The sequence below is a fragment of the Prionailurus viverrinus genome, chromosome C2 (assembly GCF_022837055.1).
Source record: "Prionailurus viverrinus isolate Anna chromosome C2, UM_Priviv_1.0, whole genome shotgun sequence".
Taxonomy (NCBI): Eukaryota; Metazoa; Chordata; class Mammalia; order Carnivora; family Felidae; genus Prionailurus; species Prionailurus viverrinus.
The window spans coordinates 37,807,702-37,833,178 of record NC_062569.1 but is presented as its reverse complement, the minus strand read 5'-3'; the positions used below and the strand labels follow the sequence as shown (position 1 = coordinate 37,833,178).

Here is a 25,477-nt window from a genome sequence, read left to right as displayed (position 1 = left end):
ACAATCACAAGTGTTGGTGAGAATGTGAAGAATTGGAACTTTTCATACATTGCTAGTGGGAATGCAAAATGGTGCGGCAACTTTGTAGAATAGTTTGGTAGCTTTTAAAAATGTTAAACACAGAGTTACCAAAAGACCTAGCAATTCCACTCCTAGGTATTAAGATAAGTTAAAGCATATGTCCACACAAAAATGTGTATACAAATGTTCATACAGCATTATTCATAATAGCCGAGACAACCTGAACGTCTATCAACAGACAAAAGAACAAACTGTGATATCATCCAAAAACCAAAATATTGTACAGCAATAAAAAAATGCCGTATAATATATGTCACAACATGGGTGATCCTTGAAAATATTATGCCAGTGAAGGAGCCTGTCAACTCTCAAGTGAAAGGCCACTGCTGTATGATTTCATTTACATGAAATTTCCACAATAGGCAAATCTACAGAAATAGAAACTAGAGTAATGGCTGCCAGAGGCTAGGGGAAGGAGGAATTGGGAGGGACTGCTAATGAGCATGGGGTTTCTCCTTGGGGTAATGAAAGTGTTCTCAAATTAGACAGTGGTGATGACTGTTCAACTCTGTGAATGTGCTAAGAACTAATGAACTGTACACTTTCTTTTTTAAATGTTTATTTATTTTGAGAGAGGGAGAGAGAGAGTGGATGGGGGAGGGGCAGGGAGCGAGGAGAATCCCACGCAGGCTCTGCACTGCCTGAACAGACATTCAATCGACTGAGCCACCCAGGCGCCCCTGAACTATACACTTTTAAAGGGTGAATTTCATAGCATCTCAATTATATCTCAATAAAGCTGCTCTTTTTTAAAAGCTACTAAATACTCCATACCTAGTTCTAGGTAATATTTACATGGGTAATTGTTTACACATGTACATATTCCTATGTAAAAAAAAAAAAATCATCAACCATCAAGCCATATACTTAAAAATAGTACACTGTATGCTCTTACTATGTGCCTCTTATACCACAATAAATGAGAAAAAAATATATATGATGACAGACATCAGAAAGGTGATTTCCTCTGGGGAGAAACAGTTCCTGTTCGAGGCATGAAGGAACCAGTGAAAGTGATGAAATGTGTTCTCTTGATCTGGTGGCAGTTACATGGATGTTTACACATGCAAAAATTCACTGAGCTGTACCGGTAAGATTATAGCACTTTGCTAAATGCATATTATATCTCAGTAAGAAGATCTTTTAAAATCTTTTAAAATTTGACAACATTTTCATTAGAATGCGTAGGTAGAAATGGAATTAAGGACTGAATCCCTATCAAAAAATAGACGTAGCATTTACAGGCCACTGACTTTAACCACACTTCTCTAGTGGGAAAAGGATAGAAAAAAATTACAATGGGTGGGAAAAGTGTGAGTATATTGCCATAGAAAAATCCAGTTAGAAAGGAAAACAATCAACGGGACAATTAACAGATTCAGATCTCAAAGGAAAAGGGGGAAAAGTTACAGTGAGTTTTTGTTAATAATTTAAAGAGCACAGTTCGAATTATACTCCTATGAACAAAAGGAACTGGGCCAAAGGTTCTCAGACATCTCGACCACGAGAAGTAAGCTTAACATGGGGTAAGACATATCATCTTAAGAGTTAATGTGACTCTGGATTTCCCACCGGGCAACAATCCAGTGATTCTATCAGATTCAGCAAATCAGGTACTGTGCTCTCTAGTCACCCAGTTGCTTGATAATCAGGAATCTCAGGTCCTGGAAAATGGAAGGGAAATGTCCTTGCAATAAACCTCTCCATAAATTCTCAGATCAGGCCTAAAAGCAAACTCAATTCACCAGTCAAGATGAAAAATCCATTCAGAGGTCATGACTGAACACAGTCAATGCCGAAATGTAAACAATTTCTATTTTGTTCTTTCTAATCTCTTTGCTGTGTGCTGTGTGCTGTGCCTGACACATAGTAGGGACCCACTGATTTCAGTGATTCTACAATTTTTCATCCTGACAGCTCTGAAACTGAGAGGCATGTCAAATTTGATGGCACATTATAGTCTGATTTTCTTTCAATGGTACATAAAACAATGGTGTGAATTACAATGAACAGCGTCTTAGATTTGATGAAATACCAGACTCAGTGAATGAGTCAATGAATGAAAGATCAAACTTAGAGTTGGAAGTTACCTGAATAAGAATGCTGTGTGCCCTCACTGGAAATGGATGATGTTCCTCCAATAGCAGTAATCCCTTCCCTCTTGTTAATTATTTTGCGGAACGTCTTACTGATGTCTTTGCTTTTTAACTCTTGCATCAGCTGGAATGGAATATAAGTAAAATTGAGCCTTGGTCAAATCATCATAAAAAACCTTTCAACATGAAGAATTACAAGTTATTTAGACTTCTTTATTTATTTGGAATGACATCAAAATAAATCCTCATCTGGGATTCTCACCCTTATTGCTTGTGTGCATAGACAGCACTCATGTCATTTTACCCATAACACAAAATGTACAAACGTTTGCACTGCAAGGACTAAAAGAAACTTTGTTATTATTAAGCTTAAATTGAATGCATTGAAATTATTCTCCTACACTTGTCATGATCTTTTGTATTGAAAACTAAAGAATAACTACATGATGAAGATTTTTAAATGCTTTAGTGAAGATATTTGCTTGTCTGAACATTGCAAATGCATACATATTAAAATAAATAAGTCAGGTGTCACAGGAAATAACGTAGCTTGGACAAACACCCTCTCCCAATCACTCTTGTGACTGGCCAGACTGAATTTAATCAGTACTCTAAGCAGCAGCCGGAGTGAAGTATTTTTGGGTTTTTTGTTTTTTAATTTAAAATTTTTTTTAAAGTTTATTCATTCGGGGTGGGGGAGGGCATGCGTGGGGGGAAGGGTGGAGAGAAGGAAAGAGAGAGAATCCCAAGCAGGCTCTGTGCCAACAGTGTGGAGCCCGACGCAGGGCTCCATCTCATGAACTGTGAAATTATGACCTGAGCAGAGATCAAGAGTCGGGTGCTTAACTAACTGGGCCATGCAGGTGACTCCAGAGTGAGTTCTTAAAATTTCGCATCTGATCATGTCACGTCACACTCTCTTCCTCCTACATCACTGGCTTCCTATTGTACTTACGATAAAAATGAAAATCCTACAAGATCCTGCATGACCTGACCCCAACTTATTTCTCTAGCTGCATTCCTTACCTTCACCATCTCCCCCCATCCACGCTCAACTTGTTTCCAAGTGCTTAACAGTATCCACCAACCCTGAAGCCAGCCTGTCTCGCACATCATTCATTTCTCCCACTCAACCCCTTTTACCTGTTTAACATCTTACTTCAGATCTCAGCTCGGTCTTCATAGTTTCCGACACGTTCTCTGCATCCCTGGGATCTCTAGCCTCACCAGCAAGTTCAGCTCCTACTATGAACTCTCAAGGGACCCATACTGCTCTACCATAGCAATTACGATAGATCTCTTTTAGCCATTTGTGTGACCCTGCTTCCCCACATGTAAAGTCCCTGAAGGCAGGGATCATCTCTCTTTTTGTTCATTGCATTATTCACACACAGTGTACCTAGCAGAACCTAGCAAGGAAGGAGCTCAAATCTTTGCTTAGTGAACAAAGGATGCAAAACCAGACGGTTCACATTTCACAAATATTTAATCAATTACATTAATGGTTATATTTTCATATGAAAAATACAGTCGTGGTGGTGGTGGTGGTGGAAAGGTGTGGCAGCTCACTCAACTGCTGGCTGGCAATGGCAGTGTGGCCATCTCTCTTGGCCTGACCTTTTGAAACACAAGATATTCAATATTCAGTGCTACAATCTACTTTTCTTTTGTCAGTTAAGTCATGTATTATTTTTCATCTTGTTCGGTTCCCTGAGCCTTGAGGTACTTTTTAATAATGACACCCATGTTATCATAGCCAGCATTGGGATTTACCTGGTGGCATTTGCTGAAACTAAAGATATCACTTACCATGAGGAAATAACCAGTTTCCAGGAGGTATAGCTTCCATACCTTAGCTATTTCAGTCACACACAAAAATATTCCATTTCTCAAGACCAAGTACTGAGACATTAAAACATTCTATACACACAGATAGTCAATAAGCACTGAACTCAACTGTAGTCTTACTAGCACATAAGCTATTACTATTTAAATCTGACTTCCAACAACTTGAGAATATTTTTCCCCTCTGTTTTATGAATTATTTGTGGACACTATTGTTGTTTTCATCCTACTCATCATTTTAAAGCAGTGTTTTTTCTGGTCTCTGAAGCCAGATTTGACCAGAGAGCAATGACATTACTAAAACTCTTCTCAAAGCAAAAAGATCAGTAACCAGAAAACTGAATTACTTACTGACACAAACTCTTCAAAACTGATTTTGCCATCTTTGTTGTTGTCAGCCACTGATAGAATTTTCTCCACAATCTCGCGCACCTTGTAGCCAGGCAGAGGAAGGCTTGCTTCCTTAAACAGGTCCTGTAGTTCATAGTCACTAACATACCCACTGTTGTCAATGTCTGTAAAGATAAATTATGAATTGTCAAATCTCATTTGCACTCTTTATTCAAGGTGTGCACCCTGAAGGCCTCATCGGAGATTCACAGGCAGGTAGAACCTTTCAGGTTTGTCTCACAAGTGGCAGTAACCTTTTCTCCTGCACCTGAACTGTACAAGGGAGTCTATACACTTTATCAAAATATTCGTAGTAAATGGACTTTATCCCCATAGGTTTAGGACTACCATGTGTATTTTAAGTGCACAGTTTGAACAATGCTCTGACAGATGAAAAACTCAGGTGTAGCAGAACACCCATCCAGACTTTAACCTCACAGAATTTACAAAATGGATCTGCAGGCCCCACATTCTCTATAAAATATGTGCATCATATTAAATACACATAAGGTATCTCTGTTCTACATTTCACTTGGTGGCACTTCTGTTTCATTTGTTAATAATTCATTGCTTCTTCATTATGTATTTATGATACCATTATGTAGGCCGAATCATGTTTGATGGCGTTTTTCCACCAAGTGTTCAAGAAATAATTTCACACCTATATTTGGACTCTTGGAAGGGTTTCCAGGTGTTTTCACGTTATCGCTGAGATGCCCTTCCCTGGGTTTTCCCTAGAGACTAAATAACACTTCTTGACACAGAACAAAGGCAACACAAAACACTTCTGCCCAGAGTTGGCAACATGGCTTTGGACTGTCTGATTAGTTGCCTGGATCCACCTTGTTATATAGGCTTTCTTCGTTCATCTGGTAACAGTTGCTGTGTTTCCTGTATTTTACTTTTTCCTTTCAGTAAAAGAGCTGTCCTCACTATACTCAATTAATTATAAAGACAAAAACTTTTAGACTTAATAGTGTGCAGAACAAGTGGAAAGTTTCTAAAATAGAATCTACCAATAACCAAAATACTGCTATAATCTCAAAAGTCAGCTAATAAGCTAAACTAATGGACATTGCAATAAAAATATCACTTTCTTCGAACTTAGAGCAAAATATCATTATTTAGTACAAGTTCAGAATTGTTTCCTATATTTTGAGATAGACAAATGTTGTTCATAGCAATATTATTTACAGTAGCAAAAAGGTAGAAACAACTCAAGATGTCCTTCAACAGATGAATGGATAAACAAAATGTGGTACAGACATAAAATAGAATGTTATTCACGATGGGGGGTCGGTATTTATTGGGTAGAGAGTTTCAGTTTAGGAAAATGAAAGAGTTCTAAAGATAGAGATAGTGGTATGGTTGCATAACAACATGAATGTACTTAATGCCACTGAACTGGACACTTAAAAATTCTTAAAATAGTAAATTTTAGGTCTATTTTACCATAACTTACAAAGGAAAAAAAAAGAAAAAAAAGACAAATATTTTCACCTCTCATCTCTCCCTAGAGACCCCAAAATATCCCATCTAGTAAGGTTGGATGGGCATGTCCCTCTGCCTCTGGGACAAATTATCAGAGGGAATAGTAGGTTCTTAAGGAACAATTTATCTGGTCAATAAAGCTAGTACATATTATGCTAGTGTTAGCACTGCCTTCATACAGAGTAAATTATCTGGCTGTCAGATTTGTTCCATCAGTGAATTATTTATTCAAAATATCATTAAATAAATATTGCAAGAGTATATGTCCATGAGTCATAAAGAGTAAAGTTCATGTACTAAACAAAGAAGAGATTACTAATTCATTCATTTCTACCAAGACCTAGGCAGCACTTTTATTCAAGCTACCAAACTGCACCTATAAAATAACACCAGGGGCACCTGGGTGGCTCAGTCGGTTAAGCGTCCGACTTCGGCTCAGGTCATGATCTCACGGTCTGTGAGTTCGAGCCCGGCGTTGGGCTCTGGGCTGACAACTCAGAGCCTGGAGCCTGCTTCGGATTCTGGGTCTCCCTCTCTCTCTGCCCCTCCCCTGCTCACGCTCTGTCTCTATCAAAAATAAAATGTAAAAAAAAAAAATTTAAAAAAAAAATAAAAAAATAAAAAAATAAAATAACACCAATAGCAGACTAGGGATACATTTTTATTATTTCCTCTGTTTCAACACTCAAAATGAGCAGAATGTCCTAATAACTGCCTAATTTTTGTCTTGAAAAGACTCTGGGCACTGCATAGAATACTCTATAAAATTTATTATTAAAAATAATCTTTTAGAGGCCATACCATATTCATGCAATGCTCTAATGACAAATATATTGTCCTCAAAAAAACAAAAAACAAAAACAAAAACAAAAACAAAAAAACAAGATTAAGGCATTCACTGTGAGCCTAATTCAGCCACCATGCAGACTGTATTCGGAAGTTTTGAGTTACTCTGGGGATGGCTGTGCAGGGAGAAGTGGAAGGGTCCAGAGATTTGTACAACTCACTTCACTTCATAGCAATGATGTGTAAGTTGTGAGCTTCCTGACAGCTTTACTTTTTTCTTTCTGGAGAGGCTTTCTTTTTCAAACTTCAATCTTTCTTTTCTCTTTATATTGGTCTCTAAAATTCTGTACCACATCTCATTTACATGAATTTTAGTCATGATTCACTAGGTTTGTGAGAAATCTAGGCACAAGATCAATTGTGATCATGATATGTCCACCCCAGTCTATTATCTGACCGTTTCTCACAGACTGTCTTTTTTTTTTAACGTTTATTTATTTTTGAGAGTGAGAAAGAGTGCAAGTGGGAAAGGGGTAGAGAGAAAGAGGGAGAAACACAGAATCTGAATGTGAGCTGTCAGCACAGAGCCTGGCACGGGGCTCAAACTCACGGACGGAGAGATCATGACCTGAGCTGAAGTCAGATGCTTAACCAACTGAGCCACCCAGGTGCCCCACAGACTGCTCCTCTGTACCAGAGAAGGAGCCTACTATGGGAGGAGCAGGATTGGTGGTGTCACCATCCCAAGATCCTTTCACTGGGCTTGCCTTTCACTTGCATGCATTTGCAGACTAGAGCAATAGATATTTATCTTCTTGTTTGCCACAGGTTTCCTAGGAGCAAAAGTGCAGAAGAATTGTGATCCAAAAGAGTATGAGGGAATTTTTTTTGGAAGAAAAATACAAAGTCATCAAATGATAATGTCATAAAGACAAAACACTGAATGGCTTTAAAAAGTGAAAGAATAAAAATAAGACATACAGCCTTTAAAAACAATATTCAGATTTTAAAATGTTCTGCGCGAAGTCAGAAAGTGTTACTGTTAGCAACAAACATGAAGGCCAGAGTTCAGTTTATAAACAAGGAAGTGTTTCTATATTTTCTTTCTGTAATGAGGATATCATGTTAAACGTATTCAGTTACACTGTCATTCATTAACCTGGGTTACTCTCAGCAAAGAAATTATCAAAGAATTCAAAGTCCAATTCTCTTAGAAATTCAAGCCAGTCTTAATTTATCTTTCAGAAAGAAAGAATCCAGTGAAACCTAGATGGGGGGGTGGGGGGTGGGTGGGGGGAGAAACAGGATAAAGCTAAGGGTAAATGGGTGGTAGTAAAACCAAAAGAGGGTATTCCATTCCTGGAAGTCTGACATCAAGCAGAATAGCAATGTCATATTTAGTTTTTCCCAACCATACCTATTTTATTAAATGCTTCCTGTAGCTCTTCCAGCTCTTCCCGAGAAATGGTAGTGGTACTGTTTTCCATCTTCGAAGAAAAGACTATCTTCAGGTCTTTACAGCTAGAAAAAACAATGTTATAAAAAGAACATTAGCCCTTTGAAAACATTTATCTAAGCAATACAGAATACACAGGCAGTAAAATCTCTAGAAGAAATCACCTGAGAAGTCTGCCTGACAAGGAACAAATAGGAACAGATACCCCATAACACTATTTCCCAGCATAGGTGGGCCAGACAATAAGAGAATCCGCAGAGGGAAGGAATGGAAGGAATGCCTGTCTTTTACGCCTTGTCCTTACACAGGGCATACATGTTTCCCAGTAGCCTGTACAATTTTCATTTACATTGTACCCCGCTCCTTCAGTAAAATAAACATTTCAAGTTTGAGAGAAGGGTAGCATTTATAAATGTAAAGGAAGTGGTCAGGAAGTAAAATGTTAAGACATGAATAATGTCCACAAAAAGAATAAAGTAAGCACATAATTTTTCAAATAATTTATACATTAACATTTTCACTGATCAGTTAAAAATCGTTTTAAATTGTGTGAAGTCCTCCAAGAGTGTTACGGCTCATTTGTCACTTGTATACATACTTGCTTAGGAATTTGGGGGGGTTCTTCCCCAAATTTCTGTATCTTACAGTTATTCTGGGGCCTGGTTCTAATTAAAGTATAATTAAATCTTCGGGTTTTAAAAAATATACCATTGCCCACTATTTAATTTTTAATTTTTTTGAATGTTTATTTATTTTTGAGAAAGAGAGACACAGCATGAGTGGGGTAGGAGCAGAGTGAGAGGGAGACACAGAATCCAAAGCAGGGTCCAGGCTCTGAGCTGTGAGCACAGAGCCTGACACGGGGCTCGAACCCATACACCGTGAGATCATGACCTAAGCTGAAGTCCAACGCTTAACCGACTGAGCCACCCAGGTGCCCCTATTTAATTTTTAAATAAATTAAATAGTCATGAGTAACTTTTTCAAGGTGTGAAAGTGAGTAACTCATTGCTTCATCACTAAGCTGTCATCGAACCAAACTGTGTTTCATTCTTGTCTCTAGGTCCGTGTACTCTGCATTCTCCCAAATATAATGTGGTCACAAGCCATATAAACACATAAATATGTATTTGAGTAATAATACACATTAATTTATGTAATAATATATAAGGTATATATTATATACTTGTGAAATAAAAATTTGCATTTTAAAAGAAAGCTGCCTTTGTAAAATTCTTTGTAAAGTTTTGGAGGAAGAATTCTTGCTAGATTGACTCATATTTATCAGGCACATCATTTGCCAGTCCTGAAACCCTCCAGAAGGCAGTTACTAGAATTCACTTTGCAGTTTTAGAAATGAGGAACACAGCATTTAACCAGCTTCCAAACACCTGGCATGGAAGGAGTCCTACCTGGATGCTGAGACAGCTCAGAAGAGCACAGTATTTCAGAGTCATCTTGAAAGATGCAGCCCAAAGGCAGCCAGGATCACTGACCAGAGACTCACCAACAGGGCAGGTTATGTTGAATTCTATAGACAGCTGTATCTTCCCATAGATTTTGTTATGTGCCATTTTTTCTTCAGTAATTCCAAAACTGCTTTCCTTCTCCGCTTTGTTTTTTTAGCCCATATAATTTAAAAAACTTTTGGGGTGCCTGGGTGGCGCAGTCGGTTAAGCGTCCGACTTCAGCCAGGTCACGATCTTGCGGTCCGTGAGTTCGAGCCCCGCGTCAGGCTCTGGGCTGATGGCTCAGAGCCTGGAGCCTGTTTCCGATTCTGTCTCCCTCTCTCTCTGCCCCTCCCCCATTCATGCTCTGTCTCTCTCTGTCCCAAAAATAAATAAACGTTGAAAAAAAAATTTTTTTTTTAAATAAAAAACTTTCTTTCACCAATTAAAGCCTTTCTCCCCCGCTCCTAATCCTCAAGGGTATCCTGATATAACAAAGTATATATTTAGAAAGTTAAGGAAGTATACTCTAAAAATGAACTTCCCAATTAGATGAAATGGGATCTGATCTTTTATCCTCCCTCAAATTTCTAACTTCCATGAACCTCTAAAAGCTTTACCAAAATTGGGGCACCCGGGTGGCTCAGTCAGTTGAGTGTCTGACTTTGGCTCAGGTCATGATCTCACAGTTTGTTGCGTTCAAGTCCCACAGCTAGCTCTGTGCTGACAGCTCAGAGCCTGGAGCCTGCTTCCGATTCTGTGTCTCCTTCTCTCCCTCTCTCTGCCCCTCCCCACCCTCAAAAATTAAAAAAAAAAATTACAAAAATTTTTTAAAAACTTTACCAAAATTAGTCTAAGCAGCCATTTATAATTTATAGGATCTAAAACCCCAGGATCCAGAACAGTTTCGGCGAAAAGGCATTAAGAACAGCCCTTGAGACCAAGAAGATTCTGAAACCTTTCTACCAACTGTAAAGATCCCAACTGTGAGGGACCAAACCTGTTTTCTCTGGCACCTTTTGGTTTCTGGGCTATTCTGTTTTCTCTCCTCCCCCTGTGGCCCTAGCCCTGGTCACCCGAGATCCTGAGTTCTTGAGGTAGCCGTTGACACAGAGGAGGCAGCCTGCCCCCTAATCTATCCTCCAAAATTCCCTTTTTTTCCTTACTTCCCCCTTCTCTAGTAATATAAAAAATAATGGCAAATATTTACTGAGGGCTTTCAATGGGCCTGGAGCTATGCTAATGTCATACATGAGCTTACTATGTATTGATCTGTTCTTCTATTGATTGAACAAGTGTCCTCCCTTAAATGTAAATTAGAGGGCTGCACAGGTTACCTAAGGAAGGTTTAAAGAGAGAGGGAGAGAGAGAGAGAGAGAGAGAGAGAGAGAGAGAGAGAGAGAGAATCAACATCAAATCTGTTTCTAATGCCTCCAAACCCTTAAAATCTACATGTAGTTCAATTAGCATCCCTATTCTCTCACTGCAAGCATCACAGGTAGTTTTAAAGAAAAGACTGATGACCACTTCACACTTAAGTATAGGTGACTGATAAACCCTTACAGTGCTCATCAGATTTATATTTTAAAGGCAAAACTTTTGTTAAGGATATGAGGGAATTTTTTTTTAAGTTTATTTATTTTGAGAGAGAGAGCGTGCACAGCAGGGAAGGGGCAGAGAGAGAGGGAGAGAGAGAGTCCCAAGCAGGCTCCGCACTGACAGTGAGGAGCCCAACATAGGGCTTGAACTCACAAACCGAGAGATCATGACCTGAGCTGAAACCAAGACTCAGATGCTTAACTGACTAAGCCACCTAGGCGCCCCTTAAGGGCAAATTTATATTTTAAGGGCAAATGTCTGTTTTCTTTAGACTAACAGATGAATACATTATTAGACTATTTATACATCAGCAAAATAAATGAACTACACTCGTTTCTTAAAAACATAGTAACTGGAAAAAGCAAAGTGCTAAGAGATACATACGGTATATGTACCAATTATTGTGAATTATAAAAACACATGTATGTACTACATATGTTGCCAAACATATACAGTAAAACTTAAAAACACATGGGAATGATGCAACAAATTCAGAATAGTGGTTGTCTATGGAGAAGTAGGAAAGGGGCACAGCTGGGAGCTGGCACTGGATCCATTACATTTTTTTAAGAGAAATTTGAAGCAATTATGGCAAAATTTAACATCTGTTCAATCTGAGCATTCAGTATATGGATACTGGTTATACTGTCTCTGTACCTACTTTAAGAATTGTTTTGTTTTAAATAATTCACGAGATAATTTTTTAACTTTTAAGTTCAGATAGTAAAAAAAAATGATACATAAATAAAATAATAAAGGTAACACAAGAATATGTTTTGAACAGGAGAAAATTTCCCAAAGTCCCTCAGGACATGGGGAAACATTTTTTTCAAGTACTTCAATCTTGAACAGTCAAAACAGTTAATATTATTGTAGAAGAATAATTTATTGAAATATCAAATTGTGCTTCTTCTCCAAGAAGAATTGTGTTTCTTCTCCCCCGCCTCAGTCACACCCCTCAACTAAAGTAGTAACTACCTCTTGTCAGGCACGCTGGCAGCACAGAAAGCAAAACCAGCCTGGAATCTGCGGTTCCGAGTCCTCGGGTAGAAGCACAAACCTCCTCAGGGTTTACTGGGTGTTCTGGAAATGGGGCAGCAGGAGGAGGAGATCCCTGAGAAGCCACTAGATAAGGAAGACAGAGAGAGGGAGAAATTGTCTCCATGGGCAAACAGGGAAATCTGCAGATGCCGGCAAGGAAGACTGTGGCCACAAGGGTGGCAGAGACAGGGGCAGACAAGGTGCAGGAGAATCCGTGCTGAAGGAATGCACCGTTGTGAGTAACGGGCATTTCCCAGGCAGACACTGGGGACTGATGATCCAGGACAGAAGAGCTTCCCGCGAGCCTCTGCTCTGTTTAAGACCCCAGGACAAGAGAGGCTGAGGGGCAGATTCCAGGTGCCTGAGAAGCACTTGACTGACTCAGGCAGGATGAGCCTTCACAGTCAAAATGAGAACAAACTGAGGGTTGATGGGGAGGTAGAGGAGAGGGAAAGTGGGTGATGGGCATTGAGGAGGGCACCTGTTGGGATGAACACTGGGTGTTGTACGGAAACCAATTTGACAATAAATTATATTTAATCTAAAAAAATAAATTTGCTTTAAAGAACATACACAAATGTGATATTTCTTTCATACCTGACTTTTATGGAAAAAGCCTGTCCTTTTTTATGAAAAAAAAAAATCCTCCAATTCTCTGGAGAAGTGCCTAGGCTCAGAGGTTCTGGAGCATGGCAGTATCTCTGGGAGGGGCAATACTATGGCATCCTACATCTTCCCCCTCTTCTTCATAAACTTCTCTTATCTCCCACTGCAGTGTTCCACTTTTCTTACTATGTTCTATTTTCAGCTCCCCAGTACAAGTTTAAAGATCACAAGGTCAGTAGAATAAGTCACTATATGAAAAAAATAAGCAGCTAAGAAATATGACTGAAGAGTTTCCTTTTTAGTTTAAAGGAAACCTGGAAAATACTTTCATTTTTCTGTATTTCCAGCAATCTTTTTTCAACCACATTTCACAACAGGGAACGACATCATTCTGCAAAACGCAAATATTCATATTCCCTATCAAACTGTTACTTCATCAGATTTTCTCTAGTTAACTGGAATGTCTCCTGACTTTCTAATATAAGTATGAACTGGGAGACCACTGACTTTATTAAATTTTACACACCAGTCTGACCCCTCTTTGGACAGAGAAAGCTATTAAATGGGTATGATATAATTCACATTTCTCCTGAGCATCCTTCTGCACTGAAAGAACTGAGCTCCATTTTTTTTTAATTCATTTTACAAGGGGCAGCTATGCTGGTGAACTTTCCTGATAAGTCATCAACTGGATTGCCAACAAGCCTAAACTGGCAAAATCCCAAACTGTCTTAAAAGGGTAACTTATAAAAATGTAACTTTATTCTCAGATAAGCAAAGCCAATTGCCTAAGTGCTTGCACAATCGTAGAGACCATAATCAGCACCACTATGAAGAGTTAAGCCAGGTATAACACATCTGTGAGGCAGTGACACTTAGTTCCAAACTAACTCATTTGTGACTTCTTTTTAAAGGGCGGTTTAGCAATCTACAAAAACAAACATGACAAAAAATAATAATATACAGATATCTTAATGTTGGGGCTTTTTTCTGCTTCAGTTCCAAGGATTAACCATTTCATCAGTCCCCACACCACCTAATTCATGTGCCTTCTGCCCCCTACTCTCCATTCCATGGTCTGCCCGCCACACTCATGTTCTTACCTCCTTCCCACCTGCATTAGCATCATAGCCTCTGTTTTCACCTTGGCTCTTATATGTTATTCAGCTCACATGCATTAACTTATTCTTGATCATGTACTTCCTGTGATAGTCACATTCTGTTAATCTCATTCACCTTCCTAAACTCACTGTTTGCTCTATACAGGTAGAAGATGCAGGTTTTCTGATTTTTATGTTTCCAATAGCCTTAATGTGTTACGCATGTGGGGAAAATTTACTAAAATTCACTAATGGTAATATTTCTCTTCATAGAGCAGGGAGAGTACTAGGTAAAAAAGGTGCCAAGCAGAACAGTTGTCTCTGCGAAATGTGTCACCAACAGGTGAGTGAAGAGACTGAAAGAATCTCCATACCTCAATAACCGGTTCTCTTCATTCACTCACCCACTTACTCATTACTTATTCACAACTTACGAAGCACCTGTTCACCCTACCCAGTATTAGGGGCACAAAGATGGTATTCAAAATTTTGAGCCCACTTGGCTATATATAGCAGGTGTTTTTTCTAAATCTTTCAAAAATAATTTTTGTCCATTTCCCCCAAATTCCTTTACAAAGGAGTAAATATATATATGTATATATGTGAAAAAAATATATATATGTATGTGTGTGTGTGTGTGTGTGTGTGTATATATATATATATATATATATATATATATATATATATACATATGTAAATACCCTCAATTCTTCCCTGGATGAATCTTTAAGGGCCAATGCTCTTGTGCAAACACCAGATGTCTAAATAAGAAAATCTGCTGGGCAAAGCAGAGAACAGAGAGGACTTGCCTACATCTTCTCCCCACTCACTGCCTTACTGCATGAGCCACTGCCATGGTCATCTCCACGACTAGCCACAATTATGGTGACAATACTATTGCGCATTTGTACATTTGGGCACTGAGTTTGGTGCTGACCTGAGCGTTCATTGGCTGCTAAAGTTGCCACCAAGACCTTTCTGTATCCATTCACTTAAAAGCCTCAATATGTAGCCCATAGTAAGAGAGTTTAAAATCATTCAGTCAAGTATTCAGCAAATACAATTTGAACTAAGCATGAAAGTTTAAAGATTAATAAGAATTAATTTCTTCTAGAACTATACTTAAAAAATTTTTTTTGAACGTTTATTTATTTTTGAGACAGGGAGAGACAGAGCATGAACAGGGGAGGGTCAGAGAGAGGGAGACACAGAATATGAAGCAGGCTCCAGGCTCTGAGCTGTCAGCACAGAGCCCAACGCAGGGCTAGAACTCATGGACCGCAAGATCATGACCTGAGCCGAAGTCGGCCGCCTAACCGACTGAGCCACCCAGGCGCCCCTAGAACTATACTTAATATAATGCTGATTGGGGTCAACTATAAATGCCTAAGTTTAATTAAAACTGATTTTTTGGTAAATGATATAAAGGAATATTATGATTATTTCTCTTTTCATAAACAAATTAGAATTGTCCCCTAATTTGTTTGCTGTGTAAGTCTAGATTTAAAGGGACCTCTTTGAATACTATATATTATTTACAGTCAAGCTCATTGAAACTATGTGATTCTAGGTTGGAAGTTTCTGGACTAATCGCAGCCAAGGCAATAGCAGTATATAGAGCAGCAATATGAGAAGGAAGGCTAGAAGGGGGTTGTGCATGCTTGTGCACGTGCAAACCACGCTTAGTAATTTTTCAGTTGAGAAATAGGAAATTGCATTAAACGTATACACAAAAGGTCTAAAGTAGAGTTTACTGATCAAAGTTTAGGTCAAGACTATCCATAGAAGACTGATTGGAACCATTTGGGGATGTGAAAGAAAGGGGAAGACAGGCCCCAGTACCTTCCTGAAGTCTCAAGCTCTAAGTTCAACATTAAGTGAATACTTAAGTGAATAACTTGTAAGCTGAGGAAATTACAGTCTATCAAGTGGGAATCAGTTCTTGGGACCTGCTGATCAGTGTTGTCCCATGGCCCCAAGCTCAGCAACACTTCTGCCCAGCAGCCCATGAAAAGCCTTCCTGGTTCCTGAAGTCCTGGAGGAGGACGGAGGCCCTTATATCTGACTCCCTAGACTTTAGCCTTTTCCTGATGTGTACATGATGCCAGCCAGGGCTCTGAAAGGGGAAGCCACTGCTGAGCCACAGTGGACTGCTGCCAACAGGAATCAGGCCCAAGGTCACCACATCTGATTTTTAAAGAAAAGCCAGAAATCCGTATTTTTATGTGAAATTTTTTTAGTTTTTGCAAATGATGTGAATCCTTTTATAAAACACCATGTGTGTCAGATCAAAACTCTGGTCTATTAATTTTGCTTCTACACCTCCCTAATTCCATGTGACCTCACTTGGTCTCCCAAGGGAACCTGGTAGAGCTATGTTTCTCTAGAAACACTCGCATAACATTAGCTCAGTCTAAAAGCCTGAAGAACACATTTTGTCTCTTAATGTGTCAAAACCCAACCTCTGCTAGCACCACTCACCACATCCCTGCTCCCAGTAAGGGATATTTCTAAGTGTCAGCTTCTCTGAGAGAAGAGGAGCCAGCAGGTCAGGAGCCCACTAATCACAGATTCCCAGCTCAGGTAACTGGATCTGCCCATCATCCCAGGATCTTTTCCTTCTCATTTATTATTTATATCCCACCTACTCTCCCCCACTCCCACCTCCACTTTAGGACTTCTCTGACTCTCTGAGAAAATTTACCATACTAATGTTCCCCAAACTGCTATCATATAATGTTACAATACCATCAATACTTCAAATATCATTTCCCAATGTTTTGTTTTGTTTTCTTCTCCAGTAACCATTTCCCTTCTCCTGGTAACAGCACCAATTTTAGTTTTGGGGTTCCGCTCATTCCATATAATCCACATGTAACAGTTGAGTGAAGTTCTAGGTCCAGGCCAATCAATACATCATATTCTCTGCTGCAGGGATTTGGTTTAGGGATAGGCATGTAACACAGTTGGAGCCAATGAGACATTAAGAAAGCTTTTGTGGAGCTTTCTGTAATAAGAGTCCCACAAACTCCCCTGGATCAGTTTTTCATGAAGAAGTACAGGCCAGAACAGCCACATCAATCTTGCCTCCAGAAGGGGAAGACCTGAAGCAGAGAATTAAGCCAAAACCAACATAGCAGAGAGCAGAGCCAGTGGGTGAAGAGAAAACCTGTCTGGGCAGAGTTAAGTGCTAAATCCCACTGGCCTAAAGCCTTTATGTCTTTAGTTACTTGAAACAATTTTTCTTTAAAGCCAGTTAAACTAAGTTTCTATTGCTTGCAACCAAGAGTCCAAACGATATATGAGGAGTAATAACAGACATAGTTTACAAAAAGAAAATGTAAGGGGGGGGGGTGTCAATTCCTCAAACAATAGAAAATATTTAAACATTCCGAACTGGGAAAGAAAATTAATCATAATTATATTTTCTAAGTTTACATGTAGATAAGAAGCACAATAGTTTTAAGGTTTCTGTTGTTGTTGTTGTTGTTGTTGTTTGGTTGACACACAATGTTACATTAGTGTCAGGTGCACAACATAGTGATTCAGCATCTCTATATGTTGTGCTGTGCTCACCACAACTGTAGCTGCCATCTGTCACCACTCAACACTATCACAGTATCATTGGTATTTGTCATAATTTGTATTTTACCACCACCACCACACCTGATCTCAGAAAGCTCAGTGCATTAGTGAAGTACAAAAAAGTTAGATTATGGTTGCTCCCACAGCAATCAGCAGCACTGAAGATTACATTCATAGCCTAAAGGCCTCCAGGCTTATGGCTTCTCTGCACCTTTTTTCCCTTCCCTTTATCCAGAAAGATTCTCCTTCCCATTTCTGTTAATTGGTTTCTAGGTAAAGATGAAAAACTCAGGGGCGCCTGGGTGGCTTAGTTGGTTAAGCTTCTGACTTCGGCTCAGGTCATGATCTCTCAGTTCATGGGTTTGAGCCCCCCATCGGGTTCTGTGCTGACAGCTCAGAGCCTGGAGCCTGCTTTGAATTCTGTGTCTCCCTCTCTCTCTGCTGCTCCCCCACTTGTGCTCTCTCTCTCTCTCTCAAAAAATGAATAAACATTGGAGCGCCTGGGTGGCGCAGTCGGTTAAGCGTCCGACTTCAGCCAGGTCATGATCTCGTGGCCCGTGAGTTCGAGCCCCGCGTCAGGCTCTGGGCTGACGGCTCAGAGCCTGGAGCCTGTTTCCGATTCTGTGTCTCCCTCTCTCTCTGCCCCTCCCCCATTCATGCTCTGTCTCTCTCTGTCCCAAAAATAAATAAATGTTGAAAAAAAAATTAAAAAAAAAATGAATAAACATTAAAAAAATTTTTTTTTAATTTTTTTTTTTAACGTTTATTTATTTTTGAGACAGAGAGAGACAGAGCATGAACGGGGGAGGGGCAGAGAGAGAGGGAGACACAGAATCGGAAACAGGCTCCAGGCTCCGAGCCATCCGCCCAGAGCCTGACGCGGGGCTCGAACTCACGGACCGCGAGATGGTGACCTGGCTGAAGTCGGACGCTTAACCGACTGCGCCACCCAGGCGCCCCTAACGTTTATTTATTTTTGGGACAGAGAGAGACAGAGCATGAACGGGGGAGGGGCAGAGAAAGAGGGAGACACAGAATCAGAAGCACGCTCCAGGCTCTGAGCCATCAGCCCAGAGCCCGACGCGGGGCTCGAACTCTCGGACCATGAGATCGTGACCTGAGCTGAAGTCGGACGCCCAACCGACTGAGCCACCCAGGCGCCCCCAAAAATTTTTTTAAAAAGATGACAAACTCAGTAGTAATATATTATGAGGAATGGCAGGCCTTTTTGTTGTGAGGCAGGGCAGGGCAATCCAGCTACAGTAAAAAAAAACATTCAGAGTCAACAAATCATTAAAGTCAGGAAATCACTAATGCAGTGCAGGTAACGGGGCGGGTGCGGGGCGGTGGGGAGAGCAACTTACCAAACACCTGACAGTAAAAAAACAGACATCTAAGATGTTTGCAGGTTTATCCAACAGCTCAGTGAAAGCAGGTACCCCCAAGTATCAAGACCCTGTAAGTTAGTTCAATTTCCAAAGGGGTACTTCATCTAAACCTCAATGGGACCCACATTATAATTTGCTGCATGGCACAGTAATGTGCTTCCAAAGTACAAAGGGAACAAGGAAGATATATGGCAGACAGGAATTCAGGAATGAATGAAGATGAAAAAACCAAAACTCTCCATCTAGTCTTTTTTTTTTTAAGTTTATTTATTTATTTTTAAGTAATCTCTACACCAAGTGTGGGGCTCGAACTCATGACCCTGAGATCAAGAGTTGCATGCTCTTCCGACTGAGCCAGTGAGGCATCCCTCCATCTTGTCTTGTAATAGCATTTTTTTTTACATGATTAGTGGTCTAATGTAGTTACAGATGCTGAAAGAAAGTGGCCTGAAATAAACTTTAAGTAGGAACATTAGAAACAACAGGTTTTTAAATCAAATCTATTTGCTGCTTTTATTGTTGTTTTGGATTCCAGTTTACAATCATTCCATGAGATGTCACTATATCACTATTCAAAATTATACAAGCTGCCTAATTATTCTCTATTTTTAAATTCTAGAAGAAACCATTCCAAAAGCTGATGTCTTCCATAATTAAATTCTCTCTCTCTCTCTCTTTTTGGTTGTTGTTCCTTAATACTACCATTTCCTTCTTCAGAATATAGCCTCAATAATTTTTGGCTGTAAAACTATGCCTCCAGACTCCAATCCCTCCCTGTTAACAATTCTTCTTTCCCAATCTACCCTGAGAAAGACCTCTTTCTCCCAAGGCCTCTTCCTGATTGTCCCATAACTTTCCTTCATGTCTTTTCCTGTCCCGAGAAACTCTACTCTTTCACATTCAATTCTTCATGTGCCCTCCAAGCAGAGCTCAAATTCCACCATAAATTTCTCCTTTGGCCTCATTGCGTCTCAGCACATTTACTGGAAACATCTAAGGTGCTAGGTGTTGTTCCAAATGTTGGAGGTAATCTACTGGTGACTCACATATGGAACTGGCTCTCAAAGAATTTACAATCTAGTAAGGGAGCCAATAAACCCCAGATGACAGCAATGGCAAGCACATGAGACTCCCTCACCCACTGCAGACGTCATTCACCAATCACAGCTCTTTCCCACAAGGCCTTGAGTTGCCTCAGGGTCCCCTTTTCAACATGGCCCCTGACAGAGCCCCTACCAAAGAGTCAGCCCTCAAAATGAGCTAGGATGCCACCTCCAGAACCACAATGCAAGCCAGAATGAAATAAGTAGGAAAGGAAGAATCTTCTGACGGCTTCTAGTCTTCAAAGAAGACTTTACAGAGCAGGTGCCATCTGAGCTGGACCTTGAAACAGGAAAAGGCAAAGAAAGATGAAAATTGTAGCTAAGGAAGAAAATTCTTAGTGGTCTCCCCACAGAGTACTCAGATAACTCCAATTTCTCAGACTTAGTATCTATATTGTATTACAGCACCTTATCACCTTGCAATTTTTAAGTTTTTGAGAGCAATGGTGTATCTTCTATTTCTTCTCTAATTAAAAATTTCAAGGTGGTAAAATGATACAATACAATATAAATACTTAAAAACTCCACTTTTAACCTCTTGGTGACAGTGATGGTGAGTGATCTTATTCAAAAGATGTCACTCCTCTGAAAGCCTTTTTTTTTTTAAAAAAGAAATCCACTTAATATCTTTACTAATTCTATTATTTCTAAATCCTTCCACAAAAGGGTGTTACAGTTCTTCAGTTTACTGCATATATATATATTTTTTTTAAGTCAGTCATAATGTTGAAGTTATAATACAAATTTTTAGTTCCTGGCACTATACCATGAAGCACAATGAAGATCATCTTATTTAAATAAAGCAAACTTGTCTTTTTGCCTATTGGTAATAGCTACTTCTGACATGAAAAATAACCCCTGCCATCTCCAAAGATGCCTGCATGCTACATCTTCTAATCGGAGCAGGCCAGTGCTGGCCAGCCCAAAGATTCTTTCTTTTTCCATTCAAATAGGTCAACAATTCACTCCTTATGCACCTCAGAAAACGACTTATTGTCTCACTGTAAGCCATACTCTCTGAAAAGGAATTTTCTATGATTTCCAAGACTCTTGGCTTCACCTGTATCCCCTTACCTATTGACGATGGAAACATTTAATCTTCCTACCTGGTATTTGTGCCAGCTAAGGTATTGTCATTGTAAGCAACAAAGACTGGCAAAATTTGCCCAAAAAGGAACACATTGGAACACTCTGGCTCAAAGAGGAAGGGAGGGCTGAACAAGAAGCCTCTGGAAGGACAGGTGCCAGGCAGTTTTAAGGAGCTCCACAGTGGAAACTACGACATGCCACTTTAGAGCTCTGTCTCCAGATGCCTCAACCATCACCAGCTGTGAATGACAGTCTAATCCCCAGGATGTTAGTCTGTTAGTCTGTTTGGCTCAGGCCACATGCCCAACCCTGTGCTCAGGGGGTATCAAGAAGACCTACAGCTGTAGAGAATCTCTTTGTCCTAGGTTCATTTGCCTTCTGCACAGGCTCTGTGTTTGCATGACGCAAAAAAGCAAGGTTTAATTCTGACTCCCAAGCAAATGCAAGCATGCCATTCTAACAGTCTTCTCCTGACCTGAACTCATCCCACCCAGTTAAGAACATCTGAAGGTCAAATGAACAAGACTCATAAAATCTCCCCCAAACTCTCCATCGAAGAAAACCCCACAAAACACAGCACTCATATACAACAGCAGTCCAAAAAAGGCAAGGGAGACTTCCCCTACCCCTCATAGGTGCTCATCATACACCAAACACTGTTCTAAGTAGTACATATATTGTCTCAATCCACACAGCAATTCCCTGAGGTTGGTAATTTTATAATTCCCATTTTACAGTTAGAGAAATTGAGGCCCAAAACTTCCCAGTAAGTGGCAGAGCTCGGATCCACACCTAGGGAGTTTTCCAAGTCCAGGCCCTTAATTACGTTTCATAGTGGTGGTCTCCATACATCTCTTTCTGCCCCTATATCTCAAGTTATGCACCCTGTGATTGTTCCCTATTAGAAGCTGCCCTACAACCTGGCTTTCCATCATGGTAGCATTAGGGCAAAGTGTGGACAGTGTGATCTGTCTTGCTAAAACGTTAGAGAATGTATGGAAGGATTTAAATGAGTTTTGTGAGAACTGTATGAATTCTTTTACACTACATTTTTTTCTGTCTGTACAAAAGTACCTTGTTCCTATTTTCCATACAGTATTATTTATTCACTGGAAATTATACATTAGGGAGGTAATTACCCAGACTGTAACCGCCTATGATGCCAAATATTTCATTCAGAATAAATGCCTCAATACAAACACCAGGGAGCTGTCAGAGAAAAGGAAGCTGTGAGTCACTTTCGAGGGCTCTAGAATAATCCAGGCATTACTTCCTAGTTTATAATCCTTTCCCACCGTTTCCACCCAAGAATTTCCAAGTAAATGATTCACAGCAACAGACATTCTTGTCCAACTTGTGCCCAAGTGAGCAGAGGTGTGTTTCCTATCCAGGGTGTTTCCATGTCAGGGTTTGAGCTTTAGCCTCCAAAACACACATCAGTTTAAATGTGAAGTGTTTCACCTTTTACACCAATAAATTAAAACAGTGTTGTCAGGAGCTGAAACCTGGAGGCACTTCACAACTTGCAGAAACTAACTCTGACCCTCTTTATTAACTGACAAAGGAAGGAATTATCATATATGTGTGTTTTCAAGCACCCATAGAAATCTTTCCTAAAATCCCAAATTTCTATAAATTATGGCTAAAAAGCATTAGTGCCAGAAAATATTTTCCAACAATTGCAAAGGATGCCATATCACGAAGAATTAAAACTATCATCACGGTTTTTTTTAAGAGTACAACAGTTAACACGTCTATGGTTTTCTCATTCTTCTAACAGTCTACATGCTACCACAGAAGGATTCTACTAGCTGACCATAACAGGTTAGGGCCTTTGTTACTCATAAGAGATGGATGCTTCCACAATGCAATTAGATACCTGCCCAAGAACTATGAGGTATCTGTACCCTTTGCTTTGCAGAATGGAAGGAAGCAGTGCCCACTACCAGCTCTGGAAATTTTCTCACACCAGAATCTTGGCATTAGTAAAATTAAACAGTACTTTATTGAGTATTTTATACTCTCCAAGCATCCATTTTACCTCTTTAACTCATTATTAGACATAGGTCTCCCAACAGAGAAACTGAGACACAGTGAATTTTAATGACTTATATTTATAAAATCCGGTCCACACTCCTCCAAAGATGACAGAACGGGCATCTACACTGAGGAGTAAATGCTATGCTCAGAGCTCAAGAACAAGTCTTTGGCAATGCTGGTTGAAAGTATTTACAACCAAAGAGGACCTGAAGCAAAAACCACTAACCACAAATGCAGTCAAAATTAAGACACACTGACATCAATGTTTATATGCCATGGGTTGTATAACTTTAGAAATAAAGGAAGAAATTAACAAGAGCACAACTACTATAGGAAATGTTAACTTCTGATAGTTTAATGAGTCAAAAGTAAATAAGGATATAGAAAATTTGAATAATAATTCTGTGTCTCCCTCTCTCTCTCTGCCCCTCCCCCGTTCATGCTCTGTCTCTCTCTGTCCCAAAAATAAATAAACGTTGAAAAAAAAAAAAAGGGGCGCCTGGGTGGCACAGTCGGTTAAGCGTCCGACTTCAGCCAGGTCACGATCTCGCGGTCCGTGAGTTCGAGCCCCGCGTCGGGCTCTGGGCTGATGGCTCAGAGCCTGGAGCCTGTTTCCGATTCTGTGTCACCCTCTCTCTCTCTCCCTCCCCCGTTCATGCTCTCTCTCTCTCTGTCCCAAAAATAAATAAAAACGTTGAAAAAGAAAAAAAAAATTAAAAAAAAAAAAAGAAAATTTGAATAATAAGTTGTAAAGGTATAATTTTTTTACAACTTTCACATTATAATCCTTATAATCCTTATTTTCTTGAATTCAATCAAAGTTAGCTCTAAGGCCTACTCAATACGATCATTTGAGAAGACAAATGCTACTTGTTATAGAAATCCCTCTCATTCTCTGGGCCAAACCAGAACCTCAGACCTTATAAGAAAAGAGGAACAATGGGAGGACTCTTCTGTCCAGTGAGCAAGGCAGATACATACCCTTCTGGGCTCACGTCATCCATTCAAAAGCACTAGCATTCACACCCCCAATTACAAGCCTGGAAACAGTGACTTTTCTTCCCCAGGTCAGTCCCACTCATCTGAGACATCTCCTTTGTATGCAGTCTCTCACACTGTAAGACTCAAGGTCATCTTGACTCCCTGCAAAAAACTGTAACTTACCACCAAATCCTACCTCCAAATTCTGGAATACCCCCTCCTCTCCACCGTCACTTGTCACTGCCTTAGTCCAGCACCCTGGTGTCTCGTCAGGGGTACTTCAGGAGGTCCAGCTCTCCCTGACTCTCCCCATCCAGTACTTGGCTCTTACACTATGCCCATCAGCTTCAACGTATTCCCCAATAGACCCAGCCTAACAAGCATTTAATGAGAAACTTTTTACTTAAGATTTTGTGGAGAGGTGGAGAAGAAAATTGACAATGCATACCATTGGACAAAACTCGGCACATTTTTCTTTAATTACCAGATCTTTCCCCAAAACTCCTCTCTGGGATAGCACCTCCTTCTGTGCTACAAATCCTGGACCACCTTCTTTAGGTCTCAGCCTCCCTTCCTACAAGGTATTTCTTTCATTAACCTCCATTCCAACAACTTTTCTTATATTGAGCAATTCAACTCTTTGCTCACCTTCTGCAATTTGCACTCTTTCACCCATCATCCTGTCACCAAACACACCTTCCACCTAAGCATCTGATTTTCTGAGAAGACAGAATGGGAAAAGCAAATAACAAAGAAGGGCAAGTTAGCAGCCACTCTAGCTCCTGAAGACTGAGAATAAAACTTCTAAACTGAAAAATCACTGACCTACTCAAAATACCCTTTTAAAAGAGCCACTAGGCAGACTTCAAGCTGTATTACACAGCTGTAATCATCAAGACAGCATGGTACTGGCACAAAAACAGACACTCCGATCAATGGAACAGAATAGAGAACCCAGAAATGGACTCACAAACCTATGGCCAACTAATCTTTGACAGAGCAGGAAAGAATATCCAATGGAATAAAGACAGTCTCTTCAGCAAGTGGTGCTGGGAAGACTGGACACCGACATGCAGAAGAATGAACCTGGACCACTATCTTACACCAGACACAAAAATAAGCTCAAAATGGATGAAAGACCTCAATGTAAGACAGGAAGCTATCAAAATCCTCAGGGAGAAAGCAGGCAAAAACCTCTTTGATCTTGGCCGCAGCAACTTCTTACTCAACACATCTCCAGAGGCAAGGGAAACAAAAGCAAACATGAACTATTGGGACCTCATCAAAATAAAAAGCTTCTGCACAGCGAAGGAAACAATCAGAAAAACCAAAAGGCAACCGACAGAATGGGA

At 39.9% G+C, this 25,477-nt stretch overlaps 1 protein-coding gene across 3 annotated transcripts in view; it reads right to left on the bottom strand.

Moving 5' to 3' along the window:
• PLS1 (plastin 1) overlaps nt 1–25,477 on the bottom strand; it is a 129,018-nt gene that overhangs the window by 35,841 nt on the left and 67,700 nt on the right. For 2 of the 3 annotated variants that reach the window (XM_047874595.1, XM_047874594.1), the window contains exons 2-4: nt 8,107–8,210; nt 4,374–4,537; nt 2,172–2,301 (exon numbers count right to left, since the gene is read on the bottom strand). In XM_047874595.1, coding sequence (XP_047730551.1) covers nt 2,172–2,301; nt 4,374–4,537; nt 8,107–8,176 — 364 coding nt within the window. In that variant the 5' untranslated portion in view covers nt 8,177–8,210. Of the gene's footprint in view, nt 1–2,171; nt 2,302–4,373; nt 4,538–8,106; nt 8,211–12,170; nt 12,318–25,477 lie in introns of all 3 variants that reach the window. The other variant, XM_047874596.1, reaches the window with a different exon arrangement.